This window comes from Ornithodoros turicata, chromosome 7, assembly GCF_037126465.1.
Source record: "Ornithodoros turicata isolate Travis chromosome 7, ASM3712646v1, whole genome shotgun sequence".
Classification (NCBI taxonomy): Eukaryota; Metazoa; Arthropoda; class Arachnida; order Ixodida; family Argasidae; genus Ornithodoros; species Ornithodoros turicata.
The window spans coordinates 36,571,541-36,598,550 of record NC_088207.1 but is presented as its reverse complement, the minus strand read 5'-3'; the positions used below and the strand labels follow the sequence as shown (position 1 = coordinate 36,598,550).

Here is a 27,010-nt window from a genome sequence, read left to right as displayed (position 1 = left end):
ACAACCTCAGCTCTGCGCACAAGCTGCGAGACGTATATTCACGTGCGGAGTATTCACCGAAAGACGGTGATATAAAGAAATTGTAACGCACTTAAATGCTGCTCCACCAGGTCCAACTGTCGGCTATACTCCCACAGCGTATTTTTCTGTCGTATACTTTATGAATAATGTATAATTATCGCACTCACTCGTGAAGGTGAATAGTACATCAGGCACCGGTGGTTGAAACCCAAGTAATCTGTGCTCCTATACTAGACTTCCTACACAGAGGTGTGCATAATGGATGTTTTCCTTCACAACGTTTCCCGTATTGCTATGCTCTCTCCGCTCTAGAACGCATCGTCGTTATGTGAGGAGCGATTGCGTGTCGTCGTCCGTCATCACGCAGTACAAGGCACGTAATGCTCGTTTCAACGTTCGTAGAGGGTAGAGCGTAGAGCACAAAAGATTAAATTGGCGTTACACGCGGAATGCTTGGCGTCTCAGCGGAAATTTCCGAGCTGATGCTGACTCACTTAAATGTACGTTTCCTACAAAAGCATATAATTCATCGTGGATGATCCTTTATTTTTCTTTATCGTCATTTTTCTTTATAATCGCGTTGACCATAGAGGTACTCTCAAACAGTGTGCATAGCATGTTTTTTGTTTTTGTTTTCTTACGGTAAGGTACTGCAAAAGCCTTAAAGGGGCAGTGAAGTGCGAAAATTTCTTTGGGCTTAACTGCTCCGCGACTGCCACCTTTTCACTTCTCGACGGTCGGCAGGTTGGAGGTTATCTGTCAAATGGTTGGCGGTTCGACCTTCCCGCCAGTTGGAAGTGGGTGCATAGGGGTTGAACCTTGCACTTTATTGTGTGTGGAAATAAAATCATTCGTTCATTCATTTCATATTGGGCTGTGGGCTTAGTGGTACAGAACTGACGTCACCAAGTCAGGGAGCCGACCTTATAATGTCAAGGGCTGGCGGAAAACGGCGAAGCCGTCATCCTTCATGTATTCGCGTTCTCTCCGTTTCGTCATATTCAAAATCGCCCTTCTTCTGTCGGTGGACAGACGAGCCCCCTATGTTATGAAACGGCCCAGCCAGTACGCCGGAACATGTACTTTGCTACGGCGTAGTGTCAGGTGACTGACGCACACAGTATTTTAAAGCAACGATGGGTTGCAGGGGATGGTCACAAGAACAAAAGGGACATGCGTGAATATGTTGTTTTTCTCGCTTATTCCTCCCTTTCTGCATGTTTTGTCTTTCCAGTGAGAGCGTACGCTTGCACAAGCTTTGTCATATTACGAGAATATATTCCTTTGTTCCATTAGTTGTAATATAATCTGATGTCATGCTCAGTGTTGCAAAGGACCGCGACTGGATGGGAACACGATATTTTTACACTAACGAATATATTTTGCTTTTCCGCAGACGAATACGACGCCGACACAACGAACCACACTCCCGTCGCCGATATTAACGCATCTAACTGTCATTCCTCTTACCCCTTTCCCGTACCTCCTCCTCTCATCTATGACAACAGCGACCCTTCTCTGTTGCACAGAACCACTAACGTCCCTCTAACTCTACAGGCAACTTCTTACACTAATACCTCCTTGCCTCCCATTAACCCGTGGTTCCACCGACCCCAGCTCCCGTCGGATCACCTGGACAGCAGCCCACCTTCGCCGGCCATCCGCAGACTGAGCGAACTTCGAAAGTCCCTCCGACTTCGGGACATCCGGGACCTACATCGAGCCTCGGACTCCGACACCCCATCCAGACCGACGAGCCAAAACAGCTTCGACAGCCGCATCTGGCAGTTGGACGACTCCGACTCTGACATTCAGTTGGGACTCAAAGACAAGGCCCTCTTGCCCGACGATTTTAAACTCGTGTTCATCAGTTCCGACTCCTCGGACGACGAATCTGACTGGTGGGGCAACGGCGACACAACGTGGAAAATGGGTCCGCAATTGGAGGACGACTTTGGGGAAATTTACTTTGAAGACTCAGACTGGGAATTCTCCTCCGACTCTGATGGTGGGGTTAGGGTATTGTCGTCCGATGAAACATCGTCTTCTGGAGGCGCATGTTCAGAAGCAGAAGATGTCGTCGTGCTTCCTCCAGACGAGCTGGCTTTCTGGAGCAATTGCCTTCGAGGCGGCGGCGGCAGTAGCAGTGGGGACGAGGAAACGCGCACGAAAATGTGCCCTCGAACGTGTAACCAGAGGCGTTGGAAAGAAAACGGGCCGGAAACCAGCGAAGCGGAGAGCCAGCACCGCCCAGGTGTTGTTGGCGTGGGAGTGAATAAGATATCGGAGTTGGACGACCCCGAGCAAAGGTCCTTCGACAGCGGAGAGAGCCGCGCAAAGATTTCAGGAGTTGGAACGAGCTTAATGGAGGCGGTGAATCGAGGAACCAGTCCGCCTGTTGTGACGGACGGAACGGCCACGATTGCCGATGTGGGAAGACTGCACGTAGGGGAACCGGACCGAGGAGGCCCTTGTTCTCAGGAGGCGGCGATACGCTTCTTGCCGCGGCCACCTGTCGTTGACTCACTACCGGAAGTGGGCGAGGGAAACGGAACCGACGCCATCGGCGTACACTCGCCAGCGGAGTCGCAGCTTTTCAACAACGATGCGATGGTAGACTGTGCTTCGTCGACACATTTCGATGACAGCGAATTGCATACCGAAGGTAAATTTTCGGGACGGGATACCGCTGCGTGCGGAGACTGCTCAACGAAGGCGCTCGAGCGCGACGTTGCAGCGGACAATGATCCGAGTCGGACGCTCAAGATGGCCGACGCTCAAGGGGCCGAGAGAAGGGAAGTGGGACAGCAAGAAAGTTGGTGCGCCTCCACAGAGGAAGGCATCGACTCACGTATGGCCGCGAATGAACTTGGTGGGTGTTCAACAACTGGAAAAAGTGATTGTGCAAGCTCGGACAACGCGACCAAGGACGATTCCAAATCTCCGAGCGGTCAACTCCGAAATAGCATTGACGTCAGCGACCGAAGCAAATGTGACCAAGGTTCGGCTCAACAGGTGATTGCGGAGGACGCGTCGGGCGCAAAGTTGGATACCACAGAGAGTGAGGAGTGCGTCCGTGCATCGGAATATGTGAGAAGTGAATTCTGTTCTGTGAATGAAGGGAAAACGGACAGCGAAACGGCGCATGACCGACCCGTGTCTCCGAAGCAGCAAGTTGAGGGAAGTTTTGATCTCGAAGGTATGGTTGTTTCCACGTTAGAACGGTATTTTACCCAGGCCCTCGAAAGCTCTGAAATTAGTACAGTGCGACAGAATTCATTGAGCGTAACCTGGAAACGCAAAGTCAAGAACTGCGATGATCCCAATTCGGCATCTCGCGAGGGCGCACTTCAGTCAAGCGAAGCGAGCGATGCGTCCTGCGACGAGGATGAAGAGGCTATGTTCAGCGATGCTTCTACATCATCGGATGACGCTATGTATATATCTCCCATTCCGAAGTTCAACGCGATGCAGTACGGCAATCCCTTGTCGTATTCACTGCACACAATACTCGAAGAAAGTTGCGAAGAAAGTGAGAGAGGTTCGCGACCAACGACGCCGCCTGCTAAAAATCAGTCTTCGGAGCTGGAGAAATATTTCAGTTTCGCGATTGGCAACGCGACGCTGGAGGAGCTTCATAAAAGGTGGTCCGTGGCAACGAGCGAGGAATTCAGTGACACAATTTCAGAAACGTCGGGTATCGATGATGTCGAAGTAATGGATGAGGATCCTGCCATATTGGCGTCGTCACGCCTGGAGAAATATTTCACATCGGGACTCCTCGGGGCAGGCACGTTCAATTATCCTGACGATGCGGAGTTTACTGATGAAAGTGGTGGTGTTAGTAGCGATGATGATGATGATGATAAGAATACGAATTCCGCCGGTGGCAGAGCAAAGAGCAAAGGTAGCAAAACTTTGTTTGCCGAAGATGAACCTTGCAACACCGTCAAACGGAAAAAGAAAGGCGATGTTCCGTGCTATGATGTCCACGTTCCTTTAGAAAATGAGAGCTGTGGTACAATTAAAAAGAAGAGAAGCGACGGCAACACAGAACTATCAACCTTGGAATTGAATCCAGGAGACAAAAGTGATGTGCAGCAAAACATTGGTGAATCTTTAAGCAGCAAAAATGGTTCTGATAGCGCTGATGTTACTCTGACATCCTCAGAGTGCCCGCAGGGCCACGTCAGTGACGTGGTAGAGCTCCAAGAAGCTCAGACACCAGCAGAATCTCCTTCGAGGTCGATGTTGTCAAGTGTCACAAGCACAGCCGCCAGCTTAGATTCTAGGAGGGACAGTCAGTCATCAATGATGGAGTCCTCGACATCAGGCATAGAAAGCATGTGCAGCAGTGTCACCAGCCTTGCATTGTCATCTGACTTTTCAAAGGATCTAACAGTGCCCGTGGGTCAGGACAAAAGTGTCCTGCCGCAAGATGGTGTTGAAAACACAAGATACACTCTGTACACACACACAGCAGCAGGTATAGTGTGTTCCGAAGGGAATGCAGGGACAGTGGCTCCAATAATGAACAGCAGTAATAAAGGTATAGCAAATGACACCAAGGACGAAGACCCTGCGGACGTGACCATTACCGCAGAACCTGATGACTCAATCGACAACGAACCTGTCCATACCCACAGCCGTTCTTCGTCTACTGGAGGATACTCGGACGAAGAAGCTGCGTATATCGTAAACCGTGTGATAGCTCACATTTCGGGAATGAACGAGGACGATACAAAGATTGACGAGAACGTTCCACCCTGGAAGGCCCTGCTCGAATCTCAGATCACGCGTCTCATGCAAACCGTGTCTCCAGCTGCTCTCTCTAGTGAGAGCAGTAGCACAATCGGGAGCAACAATAGTGACTACGGCAGTGACACCCTGGAGTCCGGCAGCTATACTTCGACTGACGACGAAGCGTCTCCGAAACCCAGGCGGCACGTCAAGACGACAAGAACACTTAGCAAGAGGTCCCTTTCGCTGGAAGATAACGAGAAGATGATTGCCGACAACGTGAGTGGCCACAGCACGGACTCCACTATCTCTGAAGAGACTATTTTCATCTGCAAGCAGCTGATGCAGTCGCTGAAGAAGTTGTCGGACGACCGCGCAAGCATCGAGTACAAGGCAGTTCCAGTCATCTCTGACCATAATCACAATGATTATGAAAAGGCGCAAGAGTACATTCAAGATCAGATTGTAGCACTCATGCATACCGTGAGTGTCAGCTGCAATGGATCTCCACTGAGGGAGCGGCGTGGCAAGATACAATGCCCGCTGGGCGGTTCAGCGGAGTGTTCGGACATTGAGTCTCCAAATCTTTCTGAAAAGAAAAGATCCCTAGGGAAGACCAAGACCCCGTCTGAGTCAGGGTCCGAGACTGTGTCGTCCAGCATCAGCATTCCCAGCTACGACTCTGACCACACTGCGACCGAGTCTGAGGTGTCGCACGAGATGGACGAATTGTACAGTCTTCTTGAGTCATCTACACTGGGAGACAACATTTCACTTTCAAAGCTGTCCTGCTGCGATGGTGAAGAGTCGATTGACCACTTCCTGTTGCCTCCTTCTGCACAATTTGGAGACCCCGATCAAGTTGTGAGTGAATCAAATAGGCTGCAGTTCTCCGAGCAGAATTGTGACCTTCCTAACCACAGGGACGAAGAAAAGCTTCCCGGAATGTTCAGCATGTCAAGCGGATCAGTTGGAAAGTGCGATAGCTCCTCCACGTTGACTGCGGGGTCCGACTTGGACTTTTGTGGCAGCATGGAAACTGTTCTTGAAGTGGGGCCGAAACCAGAAACTGTCTCGCCCGAGCCAAGCACATCTCCAACGGAACCCAGTGCTGATAAGTCACGATCGGAATCTTCATTGTACATAAAGGCACGGAAGGGACTCAGTCAGAGGCGACTTATTGTTACGAGGAGCAGCGACAACCTTGGCCCGTACAAACGTTGTGAACTGCAGTTGTTCCGTCCGTCGAAATCCGACCACTCCTTACCAGATTCTGCAGTTTGTGATGATAAAGATGACAACGGCTCTGAAGCCAGTACTACGGACGATTCTCTACCCTCGAAGCGCATGTCTGGGAAAGAAAAATCTTCCAGTGAGAATAACCTCTTCCTTGCCGACTTTCCGAAAGTTCGTCCACCGCAGAAGGTCTCAGGAACAAAGTCTGTGGGGAACATCGCAGATATTGATGGTACCCACGGCAGCAAAAGTTCTTGCTTCCGTGATACGGGTTATTATTCTTTCAAGTCATCCGAAGAGAGTGTCTTGAGCTTGGAAGAGCCTGCCAGCCGTCCTGCTTCAGCTTCACTCACGAGGCAAAAGTCTGTCCCCTCCTCAGATACAATACCTGAGGTCGAAGAAGAGCCCGTCCGTCCTGCAAGGAGCCTTCGACCAAGTTCCAACTGTTTCAGCTCGAGCAACATTCCAGAGACTGTTCTTACTGACTGCAAGTCGAGCACTTTACCATCTAGTCTTCGTAGCAAAGTGTCCCGACCTTCGCCGCACTCTTCTTCTATGGTTCTTCGGCAGAGGCATTTCTCATCCACTTTTTTCTCCACTTCTGGTGTCCTCAGGAAGCTCACAGCCCTCAAAGGTAAACCAGTTTTGGTTTTCAGTGATTAATAACTATCAGCGTTCTTCTAAGGAACTGACTGAAGTAAGTAACTGAACAGGAAGTTGAACTGGATGTTCCTGAGAGGAACCTAACCCACTGAAGCAGGCGTGCATCTTCTCCTTCTAAATAGACTAGAAGGGGATATTCTCTGGACGAGAATTTTAATTTGTATTTGATAAGGGCTTTCTGCTTATTCTTGGAGACCAAAATCACCGAAGCATGTGAGCGTCACTTCTATTTATGAGTGACAAGCAGCTGGTTTTGTGTAAAGCTTCGCTTCGACAACCCTAACTTCACGCCTGCAACTGTCTCACCAGTAAACTGGACAATGTGAGCCCTATAAACCACTAAATCAGCCATGAAAGAGATTCCCCACCTTACTGGAGCTAGGGCAGTTTGTCTCGAGTTAATTGCGCAGACGTACAATCTGCGTCAGGGATAACCTGTGGTCCAAGTTCCCCAGCACACAGTGTAACATTCATCTAGTTAATCAGATCTCAGAAACACTGCAAAACTGCTATCGTTTCTCGTACCTCATTCGTGGGAAGTGCAGGAATTGTTAATTACTGAGTACTTTCAATTAAAAATGCACGTTATAATAAACATGTTGGAGCATGTATGCTTATTCGAAGAAAAGCATAGAGGAAAGGTCAGATGCAAGATCGACCGTTCCGTTAAAAAGAAAAAATGCTCATTCACTAGTGGTTTTGCACTAACAGACACTAAGAGCTCCTACAGTTTACATCAACATATAATTGCCTTGGGTGTGCATGTATTTCCATAAGCCCTTAAATGCTCTGTGTACTTCTTACGCAGAGGTGCTTTTAAAAGTGTTCATTGCAATTTTCAAGATCTTCGAAGTCTTCCGGGTATACAATAAATCGCTAGCGTACGCGTTTTCATGATCGCTCAGACGCACCCGCACATCAGGAATAGACGTTGCATAGTAGGTGGTGGTGCTAATGAGAGATCGCTCACAGAGGTGGGCAACGTCACGACTAACGCTCGGGGGGAGTGTGCGTCCTGGGCCGACTCCTAAGGGAACTGTGCCGACTTTACGTAGTAGTTGTCTTGATCCTCCCTCCCTCCGCGAATCACGTGAGAGGGGCTAGTCGAGTAGGCCAGCACCAAAGCTTGAGCTTATTCCACGTGAAATATTCCAAAGTCTTGCTTCTTTCGCTTCATCCATCCTTTCTTGTAGCGACAAAACCGCAAACATAGTTTTCGCCAAGCCGAGAATACGCCATGCAAGTAGGTCAGCTGTCTGCTCAACCAACACCACCTAGATACAAAGCACGATCGCTTGAGCGACGTAACAATAGTCAGCCAATCACAACCGTGCTTTCAGCGGCCGTAGCTATGGAAACGATCCGCCATCAGCCACATGGGCGCTCACTTGTAGCCACAGAAAGCCTGTGTTTTGAAATCGTCTGCAGCGATTCGCTGTCTTTATGTGTCTACGTGTGAAGGAGTGAGGAGAGGCAGAAAGCAGGCCTTCTGTATCTAGGTGGTGTTGGCTCAGCTCCCCAGTTTCCCTCTCTCCCCCTTTGCCTGCGGAGCAACCTCATATTGGTTCCTCTCCAAATCAGGGAGAGCATTTCTAGGTTGAAGCGCACGTGGTATCTTCTGTGGTGCCTTGTGATTGGAGAGACACTTCGCCACGTGTTGTCTCCAGACTTTACCCTCTCCCCCTGCGCAGATACGAACTGCCGTAGCGTATGCTGTGCCGTAACGCACTACGGTCCCGCCGTGACGGTTCGCAACAATGGCTTTTTGTCAAGGAACTGGAGAGATCGTGTTTCTCGCTAATGTTGCCGAAACATGAGTGGGTGTGCGCTGCTCGCGGCGTTTGTGATACGCTCGATATTCGTGGCTACAGTACCCATGTTCTTTCCATCCATATTTACAGGGTGTCCCAGCAAACGTGCAACGATGTTAAAGCGAAAAAGAAATGGGCTTCATCTTTCCGGTTCTTCATCTTCGTGCACCCGCACCCTTCTTCATTCACTTCCGTTTCACCATTCGCTGCATTCTTAAAAAAGGGTGTACAGTAACTCCTTTTTGGGGAGTACACCCTAGCCAATATATCACTTCCTTTGAAGTCTACAATTACTATCCAGTAGGGAGTGAAAGACCCTTGGACCCTTTTTGAGAGTAGTTGTAATCCAATTGTAATTGAGAGTAAGGGCCCTATCCTGGTCAAAGTAATCTACATCGATTACTTCAAATTTCTTCTGTCATTGGTGCACAATCGAAAAAGGCGTGAATATTAAAAGTGGTTGACACCTTCTATCAACCAATCGCCCCACGTGTTATCTTGGAAAGCGACCCGCCTTATCGGTGTTTCCTCCTGAGAATCCGAAGGCCACACCTGTGATCTGCCCGCCCTGCCTTGTTGCTTCGGTTCTTACACGCTTAAAAATGAGGGGGGGGGGGGGGTCGAGGTAGCTTGCCTTTGTTGGCCGCGGGAAACCCATCTTCCCCACGCCAGGCCTGGTATACTGACGGACATCCTCTTCCCCGAAGGTTCTTGTGCGGAACGACTTTCGAAAACTCGCGGCCTCGTGCGCTTTCTCCAAGCAACGGGCCTAGCGGAGAGACCACTCTAGTACACTTCTCACCCAGTGTGCTTCCGTCCCATCAGTACCGGTCATCCTGCTTCTACATCACTTTGAAGTCCTCAACTCTCCTTTCTCCCACCTTCTTTTCATTTTTTTTGGCTATAGTCGTGACGATGCCCACTTGAGTGCGGCCAACAACGGCAAGCTACCTCGACACCCCCCCCCCCCCCCCCCCCTCATTTTTAAGAGTGTAGGTGTCGGAAACAGAAAACTCTACCGGTGTAAAACTGAATTGCGTGGAAAATGCGCGGAAAAGCACGCTCGTAATTTCCTTTTTTGCTGTTTGTCATTTTTCTTGACGTACAGGTGTGCAAGACGGCAATGTTTGTGTGACACCGTGATTGTACTTTGCATTTAAAATTCGGTAAGTGCCCGTGAGATGGCGCTGATGGCAGGCAACAAATAGGGAGCCTAGCAACAAAACGATGAAAGCGCGAAGGATCATTGCAAAGGGTCGAACGGACAGTGTGGCGCGAGCCGTAAACGTGTTTATGAGAAATCTGTTCGTGCTTTAAATCTTGAGCTTTATTTATGAGCTTTTCTTTATATTTTTCTGTGTGTTCGTGTGCTCGATTTGCGAAATGATAATTCGCATTTCAATATGCTTCTTTTGCTCGTGAGCTGTGGGGGTGGTAATGATACCGCAAATGAGATAGTTTCACTCAACAAACAGTGAACTTTGATCGATGAGTTTTTTGTGTGCACACCGCTACGTTGCAATAACATTGATTGTACGACGTACGGCTCGGACGACGCTTCGAAAAGCCCGCCACTTTCACGCATACGATGCCGCGATCGGCGCAGAGAAACGGTGTTACGCGGTGCTTTTCTGTCATTATTAAACAAACACGAAGAAAGATATGCATTTTTTGTTGTGACGAGCACATACAGACTTTATACAAGACAATAAACGAAACCCATCGCCGCTCAAAGTAATCGACCCTCTTTCATTACATTACTTTTCAGCTTTGAAACTAATCTTTTACGTCATTGTTGCGTCAAAATGATGTAGGGTCACGGTCCGAGATTAGGGCCGAGAGGCTGCGAAGGAAAACTAGGTATAAATTTCAATTGAAACGGGCGGGATTTAAGGGCGGAGTATTTCGTGGCAGCCTCGCCCTACAGCTTGTGACGTAAAGTAATCGAGGTCGATTACTTTTGACGAGGATAGGGCCCTAAGACTCCTTTTTGAGAGTAATTGTACTCTCCAAAAGGGAGTGATATATGTGGCAAGTAAAAGGAGTTAAAGTACATGCTTTTTTAAGAGTGTAACTACGGGCAACTAACTCACTATTTACGTTACGAGAGCTTGTGACAAAGTGTTTCTCCACTCACAAGGTAGCAGTTCATAGACCGGCATGGTACTCCGCGGGACCATAGAAGAGACTACGTGAACCTGACCTTGAAGGGGTTCTGCGGACACTTTCATAGATGTGGTTCATTACATCATGCACACTAGAGTATTGAGGGAAAGGTAGAGAGCTAAAGGAGAATCGAGGAAAAAAATAATTGTTTCTCTACGTTTTGTACTCTGCGAGATATAAACCCTTGAGTGCACGTACTGGTCAGGCACTGACGTCAGAGCTCCAGCCATTCCCACTGGCTTGACTTCCCTCGCGCTTCCCCACTGGCGAAGACGGCTTGTTGCGGTTCGCTTGCGCAATGTTACTATCCTTGAACAGTTTCCTTCAGAGAACTTCCAGACGCCGGATGTTAGGATGGGAGACTCGTAGGTGAAATACTGACGCTCCGTTATTCAGTGGCGGCGTCTCAATAACCTTCAGTCACGTAACGTCTCGAACACGTCAGACACCGTAGCATGAACTTCGCAGCAGTCGCATCGGGTCTCGCGCCGGACGGCGTCTATTTTAAAGGTGGCATGTCGGGAACGTTTTCTTGGCGAAAAGCTCGCCAGTGGCTTCGAACGTGCTGCTGTTGCATCGTGTGTGAGAACTGTCGCCCCAGCAGCCGGACAGTGTCGCGAGCAACGCAGGTGCCGTGGTATGGTGACGTTGATGTGGAACCGGGACTTCGCAGGCGTCACGTTGTCAACAGACACAGTGACACAAAACATGCTTCAAGTGCTGCATGCGAGAAGAACGGCCGAAGAGGTGTGCGTAGGGTCACGTTCGCGTTAAGAACTGAAGGTACAAGATGTCTTGGTAGGGGGGCTTCCGAGAAGGTTGTATACACTACGACAGCCTGTCTCTGCGAGGGTAAAGTTTGGATGAACCACGTGCGCCTAGCCTCTAGCTGTTGCCCCACTATTTGGGAAAGGGACCGTTGAGGTCGCTCCATCGGCTATAGGGGAGAGATGAAACTGAGGAGCTGCGTGGAAAGCTTACCCACTTGCTGAGCGTGTTGTGAACAGTTTTGTTTTCGGAAAACAATGTACTGGGGCCCCATCTGTGTTTTCAGGAGACACATGTCGGCAGTAATAGCTATAGCTTCTACAGCGTAATTGATGACCCCCCCCCCCCCCAATCTTGCGACTGTCATTTATAAACCACTGTCGCCATTAATGGTTCGCGTTTGTGAATGGTTTGTTTGTTGCTTTGGGTATGCTATGACGCGTAGTCTGCAGTGCGCGGAACAGCACAGTCGAGGGCCGTCGAGTTCACGTCAGAAATTAGCATGGTCGAGTAAGAAATTCCGGTCATGACGCGGACGCCAGTTTGCAGCAGCCGCGGCGCAGCCAACGATCAGTTTCGACGCGAGCGTTTGCACGCGTGTCTCCAAGTGGACGAGACGACGTTTCGCGCGTCTCGGAATGGGATCCCGAACGAGCGTGCCAGCGCTTGCGGCGCGGCTGACCGTTCTCGTGCCGGCAGCGAGTTCCGGCACGCCGTTGTACACGGCCATCCTCAAGTGGCGTGATGGATGTTTTGTCCCACTTCGTGGGATTCGCTGTTTGACTTTGTGCTCTACGAGCAACGTTGTCTTCTGTCTCTCGTTAATACGAAACTCGTGGCCTTCAAGAATCGTGGTTTTGGAGTGAGGAGCCCCTGAGAATTTGACAAGATGTGAGGCAAACTTCTAATTGGTGAAGACTGGAGGGTTTAGTGTAATGGTGAAATTCAGAACTGCTAAAATACACACACTTACAGTACACTCCATCCACTTGCCATGTCCGTGTTGTTTGATGTCAGCTGGGTTCTCAGGATCTATGACACCGCTGTAGTGTTGACACTTCCCGTCGGTCATTTCCGCTAGCGTGACCACTGTGGATGTATACCCCGTAGTAGTGGGGCCGCTTGTCCATAAAATGCTGCAACGTGTATCCTGCAACTTCATTAAGTTTTGCATTGTTCTGCTGTCTTCACAGTGACCGGTACAACTCCTGAACCTAGCTCCGTTTTGGGGAGGCAATGTTTCCTACACCGTTTTGGAAAGGAGCGTTTAGCAAGCAGCAATGACGACATTCTACCGCTTTGCAGTACACTTTTATCTCTGGTCTTGCTATGTCCATGCCTGATTTTATCACCCAGCACCAGCATATACAGGGTGTTTATTTTTATCCTTTACAGATTTTTTTATAAAAGGGCTATGAGAATAGCATAGATTTCGTTTTTGCAGTTGAGTTACATGGCCAGGCTGATATCCTCTTGAAGAAAGTATGCATCTACAAGGTGACTAATTACCTAAATTAATTAACCCTTTAATGGACCTTTTTCACATACGTGTCGTATCCTATAGTGGCTCTTCAGTGAACCACACGCGGCACGAGCCAAAACGCATCCACGTGGGTAGCACGAAGGACCAAAACCAGTCCGGAGTGCGACCGACGAGCTCGCGTCGTTCGTGCCGTCACCCCACTGGTCCCCACTTCTGTCGTCACCAAACCGCACCATCTAGTGAAGACTGAGATAACCCTCTCCGGCGCCTCAAGGTCATGCGCAGAAGCTGTTGTGAAATATGTCCATTTGGTAAATTTCAGGCAAAAGCGAGAGTGCAGAATCAGAGACTATCCTCGTTTGAAAGGCATTCCATGTTTCAAAAATCCTGAAACAAGCACGTGCGCTAAAATATCCATCCCCGAATTTTGATATGCAAATGAGCCGAAATCGCAGTGATTGGGAACAGAGGGAGCACAGCGCGCATTTCACGTCAGAGGGCATGTGATCTGGAGCGATGTAGATGATTGGAACCGCTTTCCGGCCCAAATAAGCCGCCGTCGGCATTGGCGATGCGCTCCTGAGGCGCTCTTTTCTGGTGTTGGCTCATTTGCATATCGAAATTTGGGGATGGCATTTCAGCACCTATAAGCGTAGTGGAGTAGCCGACCCAATGTAGAGTTGGCCCAATGTTCAGGATTTTGTAAATGCGGACTGTCTTTCAGCGAGGATAGTCTCTCATTCTACCAGCTCCCGTGGCATAGTGGTTAGAGTGATCGCTTTCCACGCCGAGACTGGGAGGTGACACGGGTTCGAATCCTGTCACCGGCTGTGCTGTCTGAGGTTTTCCCTGGGTTTTCCGAAGACTTTCTAGACGAATGTCGGCACAGTTCCCCTTGAAGTCGGCCCAGGACGCATACTAACCCCCCTGTCCCCCACTCCTTCCTGCTGTCCTCTCTTCATCTGTCCACGTCTATACGGCGCTCATAGCCACAGTTGCTTCGTGGCGCTAACACGGAATTAAAAAAAAAAAGTCTCTCATTCTGCTATCTCGCTTTTTGCCCCAAATCTCCTAATTAGAGAATTAATTAATAAATTTTACGTAATTAGTCATCTTGTAGTTGCATACTTCCTTCGAGAGGATATCCGCCTGGCCATATAACTCAACTGCAAAAACGACGTCTATGCTGCTCTTATAGCTTTTTTATAAAATATCTCTAAAGGATAAAAATTAACACCCTGTATTACCCTATTGTGGAGGCTCATGTGTTTGTGTCGTCCCTGTTTGTAGCTTGCCTCGGCTAGTTATTGTTTGCATGGTGCTTGTGTGTCACTACAAGGACAATTACAAAATGGCAGCGAAACTCGTGAATGTAGAAGTCAGAAGTTTTCACCAAAATGCCATCTTTTTCTAAGAAGTGCTGGTGCACGGTTGTGTGACATGTTTACTTTCCAAGTCATCCTATGTTTGGGGAAATGCAGTATGCCCAATGCCACGCTGGAGCACTAACAAAATCCAGTTGAAAACTGTCAAACATTTGCCTAAGATTTGCTCTTTCATATGCTCTTGTAATTAGAGTTTTACGTATTGAATTTATTTAGTCAATACTGTTGTCCTGCTACCTGCTGGCACTCGTGGCAGGAATGCGTGTGAATTGCCTGTGAGTTTGTACTGGTGTGCCTGCTCTTGAGGCAGCTTTCATTCCAGTCATTCTATACAGACATTAGAATACACATGTACTCTCTCTCTCTGACAACATAGAAAGTTGGGGGTTGTTGGCACTGCATGGCAACTTCAAGAAAGCGCAAAGTCAAACACCGAGACAGGGAAGGGACAAGAACATAATGCTGCTACCACCACTTTAATGAAACGGTGGGGGAGAAATACAAAGAAAGAAGGTACCAAATCAACGAGCCACCAGAGGCAGCTATCACTGTCAGTTCTTCAGGGACCGCTTGCACGAAAGGGCCCACTTGTTCATTGAGTGTTGCACTCAAAGAGTTTCGTGCAAGGGGGCCCAGGTAACTTAGCTGCTTTCCCGTGAGCACAGTATGTCATAGTCTTGTCCCTTCCGTGTGTCTTGTGTTTTGACTTTGTGTTTTCTTGAAGTTCTCTCTCTTCAAATTTACATTCACTCATATTGTGGCTCATGCAGCTGATGACAGCAGCGGTTCTCACCGTTCCTCTCCAAGGGGTCGCCTGAGGGTAAGAGGAAGGCACTCATCCGGGGGAAGTGATGACTCTGCAAGGGCAATACCTGTAATCAATGTTGCTGCTGAAGAGGTTTGTGCCACCTTAGATTTTTGCCATCACCCTTGTACATCTCATGGATCTTCTATTTTAGGGCTCACTTAGTAGGGCCAGCATTGACAGCAGTTGTGCCGAAGGGCCACACGATGAGAGATTGGACAGCGTGTATCCATCTTGCAGCAGGAGTCAGACAAGCTTATCATCCATTGCAGTAAGCTTTGCTATGGACAATGTCTTTTACATTTATGACAATTGGCATCTCAAGTATGTTTCAACCTGTAATTACTTCAGTCCAAACTTGTTCCTTACAGGTTCAAATTATGGAAATATGTTTCAGTGACAATTTTCTTCAAAGTGTGCGCAGTTGAAAGCTTTGCTGAAGCGTTGTATGCTCATCGTAATCTTTCCTTTATTCTGTTTGTAATGTGTACCAGTAACAATACTAATATGCCTAGTCATTCACCTGAAAACACTGAGTGCATCTCAGAAGTAACATGCTGAAAAATGTCTATCTGGAAATGGTATATAGGAAGAATTTTGGCTGCACTGTTGAACACACACACATGGTAAAGCGCAGCATAATAGCTCTACTTGTTGTACAGTACATGTTGCTAAATGGTTCTTGCTCTTGCTATGTCTTTATCACACATTATGCCTCCCAGCTTTACATCTGTTTCCATTAAACTTAAGATGACGGTCGTCACACGGTCAAACGTTCTTCTAGATGAAATATATGTGTAAGACTGCAGATAATTTATGGTACTGTGTGCCACAGTGTTTCCATGGCGTTAAACCAGCCTCAGTTAATGCAGATATAATGCTGACATAAGCGAAATGGCAGGTGACTTGCAAATAAAGTGTGGACATTAAAAGGTGCTCCATGTTGTTTGCTACGTCATGCCTATGCTTTTTCTTTTTGCTTATGAGTGGTAATTAATATGTTTCATTAATTAATTGATTTGTTTCCCAGCCATCTAGAAGTGAAAGCATGACAAGTGTCTACAGTGCTGCAGGCCGGTACGGCACAGTTGTGGTGACAGGTGAAGCCCAGTTCAGTCTTGTGTACAATCCTAAATCTGGAATGCTGGAAGTCCACGTCAAACAGTGTCGTGGCTTGGCCCCTGTGGACACAAAGAAAAATAGATCGGATCCGTAAGTGTTTTTCTTTGTTTGATTGTTTTCACAACAGAGCTGACGCAGTGCATTTGGATGTGGTTCTCATTGAGGATGATAGCAGTGAACATTCAAAATCAGGGTCAACATGAAGAGGTAATTTTTTTGTTTAGAGGAACATGATGAAGCATCGTTGCACAGTCTATATAGGGTAGCTATCTATAAAAGCTTACCCATGTCTGGGGAGTGGCATCTTAACTGCTCTTCACAGCAGCAGTATGTCCGAGGTAGTGTGTGGCCTGTATAGTATGGCCTGTGGCCGGGATAGTATGTGGTACATACGAGCGATGTTCAAGTCAAACCGGGACTTTTCATTTTTCGCAAAAGTAAAATGAGCTTACAGGCGAGAAATTAGTTTCATTTTTCAACGTAATCTCCAGCTGCACTAATGCACTTGTCCCAGCGTTTCACGAGGGCTTGGATGCCAGCTGCGTAGAAATCCTTACTGGCACGTAGCAGCCATGATCGGGCCGCATTCGTGACCTCGTCGTCGCAGCTGAAGTGGCAGCCCCCAAGGAACGCCTCCAATGGCCTGAAGAAATGGAAATTGCTGGGAGCGAGGTCTGTACTGTAAGGGAGATGGCTGCCTGGCTGGCTGATGGCTAGCGAGCCTGGACGCTTTCACTGTTTTGATGCGCGTTTAGACTCAGGAGTTTCATCGTACGTGATGATCCGATCAAGGATCGGCTGTCCTTCAGTGTCGAAACGGTACCTTAGCTCTTAGGAGATTTTCAAGCTTCTCTGCCGGTCAAACACGGAGAGCTGCCTCGGGACCCAACCAGCACTAACTTTCTGAAACTGGAGGTGTCCATGAATGAGAGTGTTCAACGTTCCCACAGAAAGGTCCGTATTTCGAGCCAGTTCGAGACATGTTATCCGTGGGTCTTTGAGGATCAGGTGCTTCACAAGTTGGATGTTCTCAGGAACTCTGACACTGGGCTCTGAGCCACCCCAGCAGGGATCGTCCTTCACTGATGTACGGCCATCTCGGAACCGTTTGCACCACTCAAACTCTTTGCAGCGGCTAAGTGTATCGTGGCCATACTGAGCCTGAAGTCTTCTGTGAATTTCAGAGGACTTTACGCCTTCATTCACGAGAAACTTCATGACAATTGGCTGTTTGATGTGCGTGCTCACCTCGTCGTCGGCTATCTTGTCCAGCACATGTCTTCTGTTTTGCACAAACTTTGGACCTTCTGTTTGGCAAACGTGGAGGCCTGTCGCGTCTGAAAATGATGAAAAAGAAGTAGCGGTAGCCATTTGTACACTCAGGAGACAGAAAGTCCCGGATTGCTTTGAACACCCCTCGTATAATGTTGTTCTCTGAAACCTGCCTTGATTTACATAACATCTCATTTTTCACCCATTTCACGTTTCCCGTACTTGTTGCAGGTACGTTAAAGTTTACTTGCTACCAGACAGAACAAAAAGCGGGAAACGTAAGACGAAGGTGAAGAAGAACAATCTGAACCCGGTGTTTGATGAAGTCCTTAAGGTGAGTCTTATGGTGATCCTTAATGATTCCAGCTAAATTTCCAAACTAAACTTGGTCTAATGTTGAAGCCCCAGGAGACATTAAGCAGTCTCCTTTGGGAATGTTCCTATTTGTGACAGTTCTGTTGGGAGCTTTGCATGTCAAGCCCTTTCCAACCCCATTATGTGCCTTGTTGTATGATTTATTCGTGGCTGTTTCCACTCTTACTGATTATAAGTCGGTAGCTGCAGACATATGGCATATTTTACAGTTTGGTGGATAAGCAAACTTCTATTGTACATAAAGTTCTTGTGATTTCAAGGGCTTTCTTCCTTAACCCTTTTGGTGTCGTGTGATTTTTTTACCGGGTGGTCTCGTGTGGCCCTTTTAGTGTGAGGCTGTAACCACTTTGGCATGTAGGCAAAGAAGGCGAGATAGAGACATTCCCAGGGTTCATCTTCAATATAAAATTATGTGCTGGGTCTTATTGTGGGACATATTGTGACTAATTATGTAACTACAAAACGCAAGGGCAACATAAGTTGACTACAGTGGTCCATAGTGCCTCGCTGTAGCACATACATAAAGTACATAAAGTTCTTGTGATTTCAAGGGCTTTCTTCCTTAACCCTTTTGGTGTCGTGTGATTTTTTTACCGGGTGGTCTCGTGTGACCCTTTTAGTGTGAGGCTGTAACCACTTTGGCATGTAGGCAAAGAAGGCGAGATAGAGACATTCCCAGGGTTCATCTTCAATATAAAATTATGTGCTGGGTCTTATTGTGGGACATATTGTGACTAATTATGTAACTACAAAACCCAAGGGCAACATAAGTTGACTACAGTGGTCCATAGTGCCTCGCTGTAGTGGACCCTGTAGAAATTTGCAGGATGCTCTCGGTGTAATGTGTCTGTCAGTTTGAACAGTGCAGACGGTTTTGTTTGTGACATTGTTCTAACGCAGGAATATGCATGATGGTAACCGTGTTTGGTGAAAACAAGTTGTCTCAGCGTCCTCCGTCAGACAAAAGTTGTTTGCACAGCTTGAACAACTTTTTGCACTAGACTTAATACAGAAATTAATTAGCAAAAAAAAAAAAAAAGCTTAGTTCATATTAGATCAGCATATTGGTCTTCTTTTCCGTACAGTTTCGTGTCACCATGAGCGAGCTTCAAGCACGTGTGCTGTGGCTGTCGGTATGGCACAGCGACATCTTCGGCCGTAATGACTTCCTCGGAGAAGTGATGCTACAGCTGAGTGAACGTGCTTTCAAACAGACTGACTCCAAGTGGTATCCGTTGCAAGAACGGGTAAGAGACGTCTTATACCTTCCCAGTTTTTGTGTGTTTGTTGTTTCACCAAGTAGCTTGCCATACTGAAACCCCTTTCCTTTTCCTTTTTCCTCACCTCCACTTTTAGAGGGAATCTCTGGAAACGCCGTTGAGCTACAAGGGTGACCTGTTGTTGTCACTGAAGTACATGCCTCCTGATGTGACTAATTGGGCTTCCAAGCTGGGATCTCTGCATGTCCTTGTGAAGGAGGCACGCAACCTCATGGCAACCAGGTCCAATGGCACAGCAGACCCCTTCTGTAAAAGGTACGCACATAAGCTGTTTGCGAGGAAATAGGTACAGGTCATGTTGCTGCTCAGGTTGGTATTGTGAGGCTGAAAGCAAAAAGAACGCACATTAAAAGTATAGAGTGCAAAGCAGAGTGCAGGATATGCAGTGGCAGATCCAGGGTTCTTCTGAGGAGGGGATCCAGCCATGGACAGCATGCTAGATCCAGAGTGAATGAACCCCTGTGTGAAATAAAAAATTTAGGGGGTCGGGACGTCCGGACCTCCCCCCCTCTATAAACCCCTGAGGATATGTATTCATTTATTTCACTGTTTATTGGGGTTTGTGGTCAGATCATTCCTGTCAATGACTGTATTCATCGTTAAAAGAGAACAGCTTGTATGTGTTATGGGTAGGGTTCCGGGTTGTCGGAGTTTTCGGGTTTTGTATTTCTTTACCTCGGTTAGTCTCTGAAGTCTCTGAAATACGGAGGAAGAAAATTGGTGCTGTGATGCGACACCCACAGAAAGGACGAGCAAGGGAAAGTGACTGGTGTCTCCTTACAAGGAAAATTCCACGTGATTGAGAAAGTTTTGGGATGATTCCAGGCACTCGCGGCAGAACACGAAACGCACAAAATACTGTAAATAAGTCTTCAATGCGCAACTTTCTTGCTGATAACTCATATATTAACCCCACGGAAGCGGAGTTTTTCGGATGAATCTGAAGTGCAAAATTTTTAACCGGCTTACGTTTTTCGGATTTTTTGTTTTTTTTTATTAATTCGAAAATCCGCAACCCTAGTTATAAGACGCCAAGACTTCGAACCTGGCAGCAAATTACAACACCCCTAGAAGGAAAAACCAGGAATTTAAGAACACCACTGGTGTAGTGGCGAGCGATTAAACATCGTGAGTTAGGGCCTTCGACCTCATCATGTGAAGCGGTGCGAGATCAAGTGCTTGCAGATGCGAATCAGCGAGCAGCAATCTCGAAAGGTTCTTGACCTCACACGGTCTTGTTGCAGTATCCACCTTATTGCTGTGCAAGCTTGAAAGGAATCTAACACAAGGCTTCTCCAAATTAAAACTACCTCTATCCTTGGTCTTTCAATAAACATGCATTTTCTGGGGTACTGCTTTTGTTTTTGCCACTGTTGAAAATGTAGACTGGTGATTTAACAGTATGCCCTGTATCTAATCACACTGATATAACATTTCGATTTTGCGTATCCCCTAATTACATTTATAAGCGAACTCGACTATTTATTTTTATATGTACTGTAGTTAGTACTGGATACAGTTACTTTTTAATAAATAATGGCTGCATCTAGTCAACATTGTACTGTATGTTCCTGCCTACTTCACATTTTTAAGTGCTGTTTGTGCCAGGGATAATGTGAACTTTTTCTTTTGTTATCTTTCTTCAAAGTGCCGCTCTCGTTGCATTGCAGCTACCTGTTGCCAGACCGCAGTAAGTCTGGGAAGCAGAAGACTCCAGTGATGAAGAAAACCTGCAATCCCAAATGGAATCACACATTTGTCTACAAAGATGTCTCCTTAGATACGTTGAAGGACCGTTGTCTGGAGCTAACTCTTTGGGATTATGACAAGTACATCAGCAATGACTTTCTAGGAGGTGTGCGTCTTGGTACTGGCACAGGTAAGATCCTGAGCAGTTGCAAAAATTTTGAACATCAAACAAAAGACAATGCCAAAGAACTTGCATGAGTACATCAGTGTGCTTTGTATCATCTATTTATTATAAAGTGGCCAGGTGTCCCGGTTCAGGTCGCACTTTCACAGTAGTCCTGCCTCTGACTGCAGCGAACCTTGAATGGAAAAATGATGCGACTAAATATCGGAAGAGCTTTCAACTTCCACGTGTCTCTCTCCTGCCTCACACCTTTCCACGTCTAGCCCATGGAACCAGCAGAGTAGCGTGGGTTCCCAGCGCCCAGGGCAAAACGAGTATCGCGCCCCTGAACACACGGGCCGGTTTCCGTATTCTGGAGCCCAAGCAGCCAAAAGGGTCACGAGAAGCACGACGGTTCACGTCAGAGCTCGCAGTTTCAACCATAAGAATTTTCTTCAACTGTCATCTTCGCTTGCAATTGAGTGCGCAGTTCATTTCTGTAGTTCGCATTCGAGCGGGCAGGGTCGTGCACGTCATTATAGGAAGTAATATTTAGGCCAGCTCCTTGAAGGCCCACTCTCGCAGTAAAATTTCTTCCTCCACTTGCTTCTCTAGCTGGAAGGTCGGTTCGCTGTGACGTCCGATGATCGAAAACTGATTTCCATAAAGACGTCCGACGGACAAGGGGCTCAACAACGACAAGGTTTACTTGCACTTATGTACAACACCAATTTACGCATACTGCTACAAAACTCTCCCGGCTGGAGGTAAAATATCACACGGGTCTCAGACCCTTGACAAGTGTTTCTCTCCCCCTCTTCGGGCTCCGACACCTCCTTAAAAGGGTGACAGTCTGGACCACAACCTCAACCCGGGACCACAAATCGGACGGCCCGGGTTCAAAGTGTTGGGACTCCCAATTGGATTGTTTTAAAATCTTTGACAGGAGTGTCACCTCTTAACCCCCGCCCTCTGGTCCAGAGTTATGGCCAGCGGTCGCAGCTGTCAAACCGTGCACCCCGTAACTTTGAGCAGTGCAAGGTCCAGGCGTGATTTCCCTGATTAAGTGCCGGGGGGGGGGGGTAACAAGGTTTTCCTGGAGCTCACGCACATCGTGCTTTCGAGCGCTCAGTGTGAATGTTGCGAACCCTACACTTGCTCTTACTGTCGAAGTAGGACCGTAGCTCACACTGGATGTACTGGGTCTTGTATGACAGCAATAAAGTTTGTGTTTGTTGTCAGACAGCCGAACAAGAATGCGTCAGGTGCTATAGCTCTTCCATGCAGTAGAAAGCGCTTCGCGGACTTTGCACTTAGGTTGCTTGACTTCGAGAATATGCACTGCTATCTCAATGCACATGCTGAAGCACACAGGATGCAATTTTACACTGACTGGTATATTGGTATGTCGAACCTTGCTTCAATTGCCTCCGTCTTTGTGGTGCCCAGAAGATCGTTCAGACAGTGCCCAATGATAGAAAAATTGAGATTTTTTTCAAGTGATAAACAGTTTTTATGTCTCTGTCCATAATTTGCGCAAAAAAAAACCTTGTGCCTTGATGCATTCATTTCATAGTTTCTACAATGTCAGCATTCACAGTAAATTTATAGCAGTTCTTGTCACCTATTAGTTAATTCGTGTGCAGCAGTCCAGTGATAGTTTCTATCAACAGCATGTCTAGCTCGTTTTCATGAGGTTGACCTCAGAAAATGTCCGATCCACGCAAGCGATGAGATGCGGCAAGCAGAGGAGGCTTACAGCGAAACTTCCTAATGTCTGAAACATGAGCTCGTCGGAACTTGTCTTGATGTTTGCTATGTTACTGGGTGTCCTGTAGGGTATGCATACTTCTGCGATGTATTTGCTATAAATTGTTTTACTTGAGCAGCCGCACACTCTTTTTTTAAGGTGACTGCCTGCCGCTGCCACATAACACGTAGACCCCTCGCTACATCCAAAATAATTACTTAGGCGATTTGTGTAGCACTCAAATACTGCGCCTAGCACAAACGACATGATTTTCCCGCTCGTACGCAGACTATGACGCAACCAGTCAGTATCGGCAAACGTGAATTGGAGTTCGCTCAGTAAAACCACGTTTCAAGCAAAAAAATAAATAAATAATCAGTAGACTGACTTGAAATCCAGTAGGTATACTGAAATTTCAGTTGATCTGGTAACACTGCAATGAGGTCGCACCACGGGCAGTAGGGGGAGTGAGAAACTGGGGAGCTGCGCAGACAGCTCACCTACCCGCAGAGCGCATATGGTGACTTCAGTTTACTAACATTACTTGTTTGCACAGGGAGAGCGTTGGGAGCAGAGGTGGATTGGATGGACTCTCAAGGCGAGGAAGTGCTGTTGTGGCGCACAATGCTGGAAAAACCCAACACGTGGGTGGAAGGAAAATTGCAGCTGCGCCCCAACCTCACATCGAAGCGGTAACATTGTACAGGGGAATGCCGAAGGAGTGGTGGGGGTAACAAATGCAACACAAAGGACAATATGACCTGACCAAGCCAAAGCTCTTTAGCGTGTACATAGACAGTGATGGACCATGCTCGGTTATGTATGTATGAGCAGCCTCCCTGTAAAAGATTTTTGCTCTTTTTGTAAAAAAACATATCAGGAGGAACAAAGTTTCAGAAATGCAAATGGAATGAGTGATGTAATCGTGATTGTGTTGCACAGAGATATGAAGGCGGTCCCTGCTGCACATGGAGTGCTATCATCTTGGATATATTCCCCTTCTGAGGATGTGCTTTAACGTACTGTACTGAAGACATGTGCTGTTTTATCATGTACAGAAACATTGTGTAGTGATAATTTACTCACGCAAACAAGAAACGAAGGCTTCTGTTTCATCAGATGCAATGATATTGCTACTTCTTGTTTTTATGTAGCCTTTTTGTTTACTATATTGCTTTTAAGGTGTCGTCCTGAGTTAAATCTTGTGTCTTCAGAATTATATATAATTAATCCCTTTGAAGTTTATACCCCTCACATTGTATTCTGACAGACGTTGGATAAACACAGAACAACAGTACTGTTTTTTTATATCAGGTAAGGTAACTGACAAGGTTAGTACGTGCAGTTGTAAAGGTTCGCAAGCTAAACACAACATGTATTTTGGGGGGAGGGGGGGGGGTGAAACTGTTTTGAGCTCGGTAACTCTAGTCAGCACTGTGGTTTGAAGGTAAATACTGCTTTTACATATGTAGAGGAGCCATCATCAGTTTGTTGATAAACATGTGATGAGCACAGAGCAAACTGTGGTTCTCTCTGCAGCCTCAAAATTACTGCGAATTCTTAAAAATTATTCGAGTGACTGAAAAACAGGACGTGACGTGACATGACAGTGCAGGAGTTCCTTCACTTTCCTAGGAGCTTTGGGACATAAAACCTTAAACCTTTTGGGACATGAAACCTTAGAATGTTGAAGTAGGTTAACATTGTATTGCACCTTAATGTGACTATATCAGTCTTGCAAATTTGAGACTGACATGAAGCTGACGTACAAGTAATTAACTCACACTTTACTTGTGCATTCAAGGTAAGCTTTGTGCAAATACTGTTTTGAACCAGATGCTGGAGTTACCTAGAGAGGATCCTTTGCAGTGTTGAATTCCTTGAAGAGCTTCGATCACAGACTTAGAATTACGTGGTGACGTTAACGTTGCCTCGAGCTCGAGGTAAAACGCAGGACGAGAAAAAAACACGACAGACACATTTCGTGAGTTTGTGTGTTGTTCTCGTCCTGCGTTTTACCCACGACCTACTAGATGATAACGACCATGTCATAGGCACCCCTTCCCAGCACCACGTTTGGAAGCTAGCGGTGGCGCTGCTCACTGGTCCGGTTATTGCTTCCTCAATTTCTGCAATAGTTTGTACTTCAGCTTACCTTAGTATTTTTGTACAAGCGGTGAACGCCCGCGGGAGATGCTTCTTTCTAAAGTTGATTGTCATCATCATTCTACGCGATTTCATAGGAGCTGTTGCTGTCGTCTGCTACGGTAGTCGTAAGTCCGCTTCTGCGCGTTCAAAATTCAAATTTCCATTGTCCGATCATAATGTAGATCTCGCAGGCTGTTGAGTGGCACCCCGAACGGATCGTGCGGGTGGGCTCCTCATTGGGGTGGCCGATTATGACGTGGTTTTACCTCAAACTCAAGGCAATGTTAACGTCATCAAGCCAACGCCAGCTAGCCTGCCTACTCCAGTTACGTTCACAGTACAAGTACTGTGTGGTAAGTACGCCATCCACAGCAGCACAGCCTTCATTACTCTGTACAATGCCTGCACGGTCATGGTTGCGCTGTCAAGCACAGTTTTCAACTGCTGTATAAATAGTCCTTAATTGTATCATGTCTGCTATCTTGTCTGCACACCCTGAAAGATTTTATTCCATGTTCATATGGCCTTCCATTTCACTTGAGCTTACAACCTACTGTGTCGGCCTTGCTGAGTAGATTTCACGGTGCATTGCTTGTGGCATGAGTCCGATATTTATTTTCTGACTGCAACACGTGGCAAAGCTCACGTCTCATCTCATTGCCTGTACTACTATAATGCCTAAAATGTTGTGCCTGTTATTGCGTCGTCACATTCTGTGTTTGAAATGCTATGTACTAACGGTAGGCCTGTGTGCCGCCCTCTCTAGTTGCGATCACTCGAAATGAAATGCAGAGCCTGTTTGGCAAGTCTGCATGGTATTGTACATACATACACACATTCCTATATAAAGCATCCGTGTATAGTAATTGCCAAACTATGCTGTAAAGCTATACCTGTTGTACTCGAGTTTATTCCGATGTGTGAGGCTTACAGAAACTGAGCAGATTTTGAACCTTTTTCATGCTCTAAAGAATGTTAACTTGCACCTTGTTGCATATTCTCTTCAAGATGTTATTTTAATAAAAATTGCATAATTTTTCATAACTGTCTGCCCACTGTCCTCTACCCTGAAGTGTATATTTCACCTGTTGATCGACAGGTCAACCAACAACAACATTATTTTGTGATTATGACTCGTCGCCTGCGGTGGTACTCTACCCCATTGCTGGTGATAATATGGTGAAATGGAATTGCTGGTGATGCTACAGAAACTTGTTCACTCCGTGAAGGTGCCTGACGTTCCGGTTTTCCTTATTCTGTTATGTGCAGTAAATGTACCACTTCCTTGCAGTTCGTCACGAGCTCCTGCACGAAGGCCAATCGCAGCGGTTCTTTAAAATCCCGGCCTACCAGAAGGCGGAAAAGATGTTCAGTTTAGCATAGGGCACCTGGCAGAGTGCTGTCATCTTTTTCATCTACTGACTGAATATAGAGTGTGTTTTCTTTAGCTGCACCAGAACAAAAACAAGAATACCTATTAGAGCAGCATAGATGCCGATTTTGCTGTTGAGTTGCACGGCCACATGGGCGCCCTCTTGAAGAGAGCATGTAACCACACTATGACTAATTACCTGAAATTAACTCTAATTAGGACCTTCCTGGCAAACATGATCTAGCAGTATGAGATACGGTCCTCGTTGAAAGCTTTTTTGTTTAATGAAATTCTGATATCGGCACGTATGTTGAAATATCCGTCGTCAAATTTTACTCTGCAGATAGCCGAATCTGCGCCGCCTCAGGAGTGCATGATCTTCGCAGTCAGAGGCTCATCTGGGTCACAAAGTGGTTTATCTGGCCATCAGATCAGCACCTACTCCAATCATTTCGATTGCTCTAAAGCATGTGGCCCTGTGACGTGAATGAGCGCTATGCTTCCAGCACTCCCGAGGGTGCGCGGTTTTGGTTTCAGTTCATTTGCATTCAGCGACGAATATGTCAACGTACGTTCCCATTCTGCTATCTTGCTTTTGCCCATCCTCTAATTAAAGATTTAATGAGTTTTAGGTAATAAGTTGTCCAGAAATTACCTGCATATTCCCTTCGAGAGAATGTCGCCAAACCGTAAAACCGACCTGCAGAATCAGTATCTATGCTCCTGTGACAGGCGTTTTTTTTTTCTCTTTTTTTTTTTTT

The 27,010-nt window shown here is 46.9% G+C and overlaps 1 protein-coding gene across 5 annotated transcripts in view; it reads left to right on the top strand.

Annotated features, from left to right (window-relative positions):
* LOC135400948 (uncharacterized) overlaps positions 1–25,922 on the top strand; it is a 203,243-nt gene extending 177,321 nt beyond the window's left edge. For all 5 annotated transcript variants that reach the window (XM_064632979.1, XM_064632978.1, XM_064632980.1 and 2 more), the window contains 9 exons: positions 1,418–6,631; positions 15,044–15,171; positions 15,233–15,349; positions 16,109–16,290; positions 17,704–17,806; positions 18,933–19,094; positions 19,204–19,382; positions 20,798–21,006; positions 23,286–25,922. In XM_064632979.1, coding sequence (XP_064489049.1) covers positions 1,418–6,631; positions 15,044–15,171; positions 15,233–15,349; positions 16,109–16,290; positions 17,704–17,806; positions 18,933–19,094; positions 19,204–19,382; positions 20,798–21,006; positions 23,286–23,425 — 6,434 coding nt within the window. In that variant the 3' untranslated portion in view covers positions 23,426–25,922. The remainder of the gene's footprint in view (positions 1–1,417; positions 6,632–15,043; positions 15,172–15,232; positions 15,350–16,108; positions 16,291–17,703; positions 17,807–18,932; positions 19,095–19,203; positions 19,383–20,797; positions 21,007–23,285) is intronic.
* Positions 25,923–27,010: the final 1,088 nt, after the last annotated feature.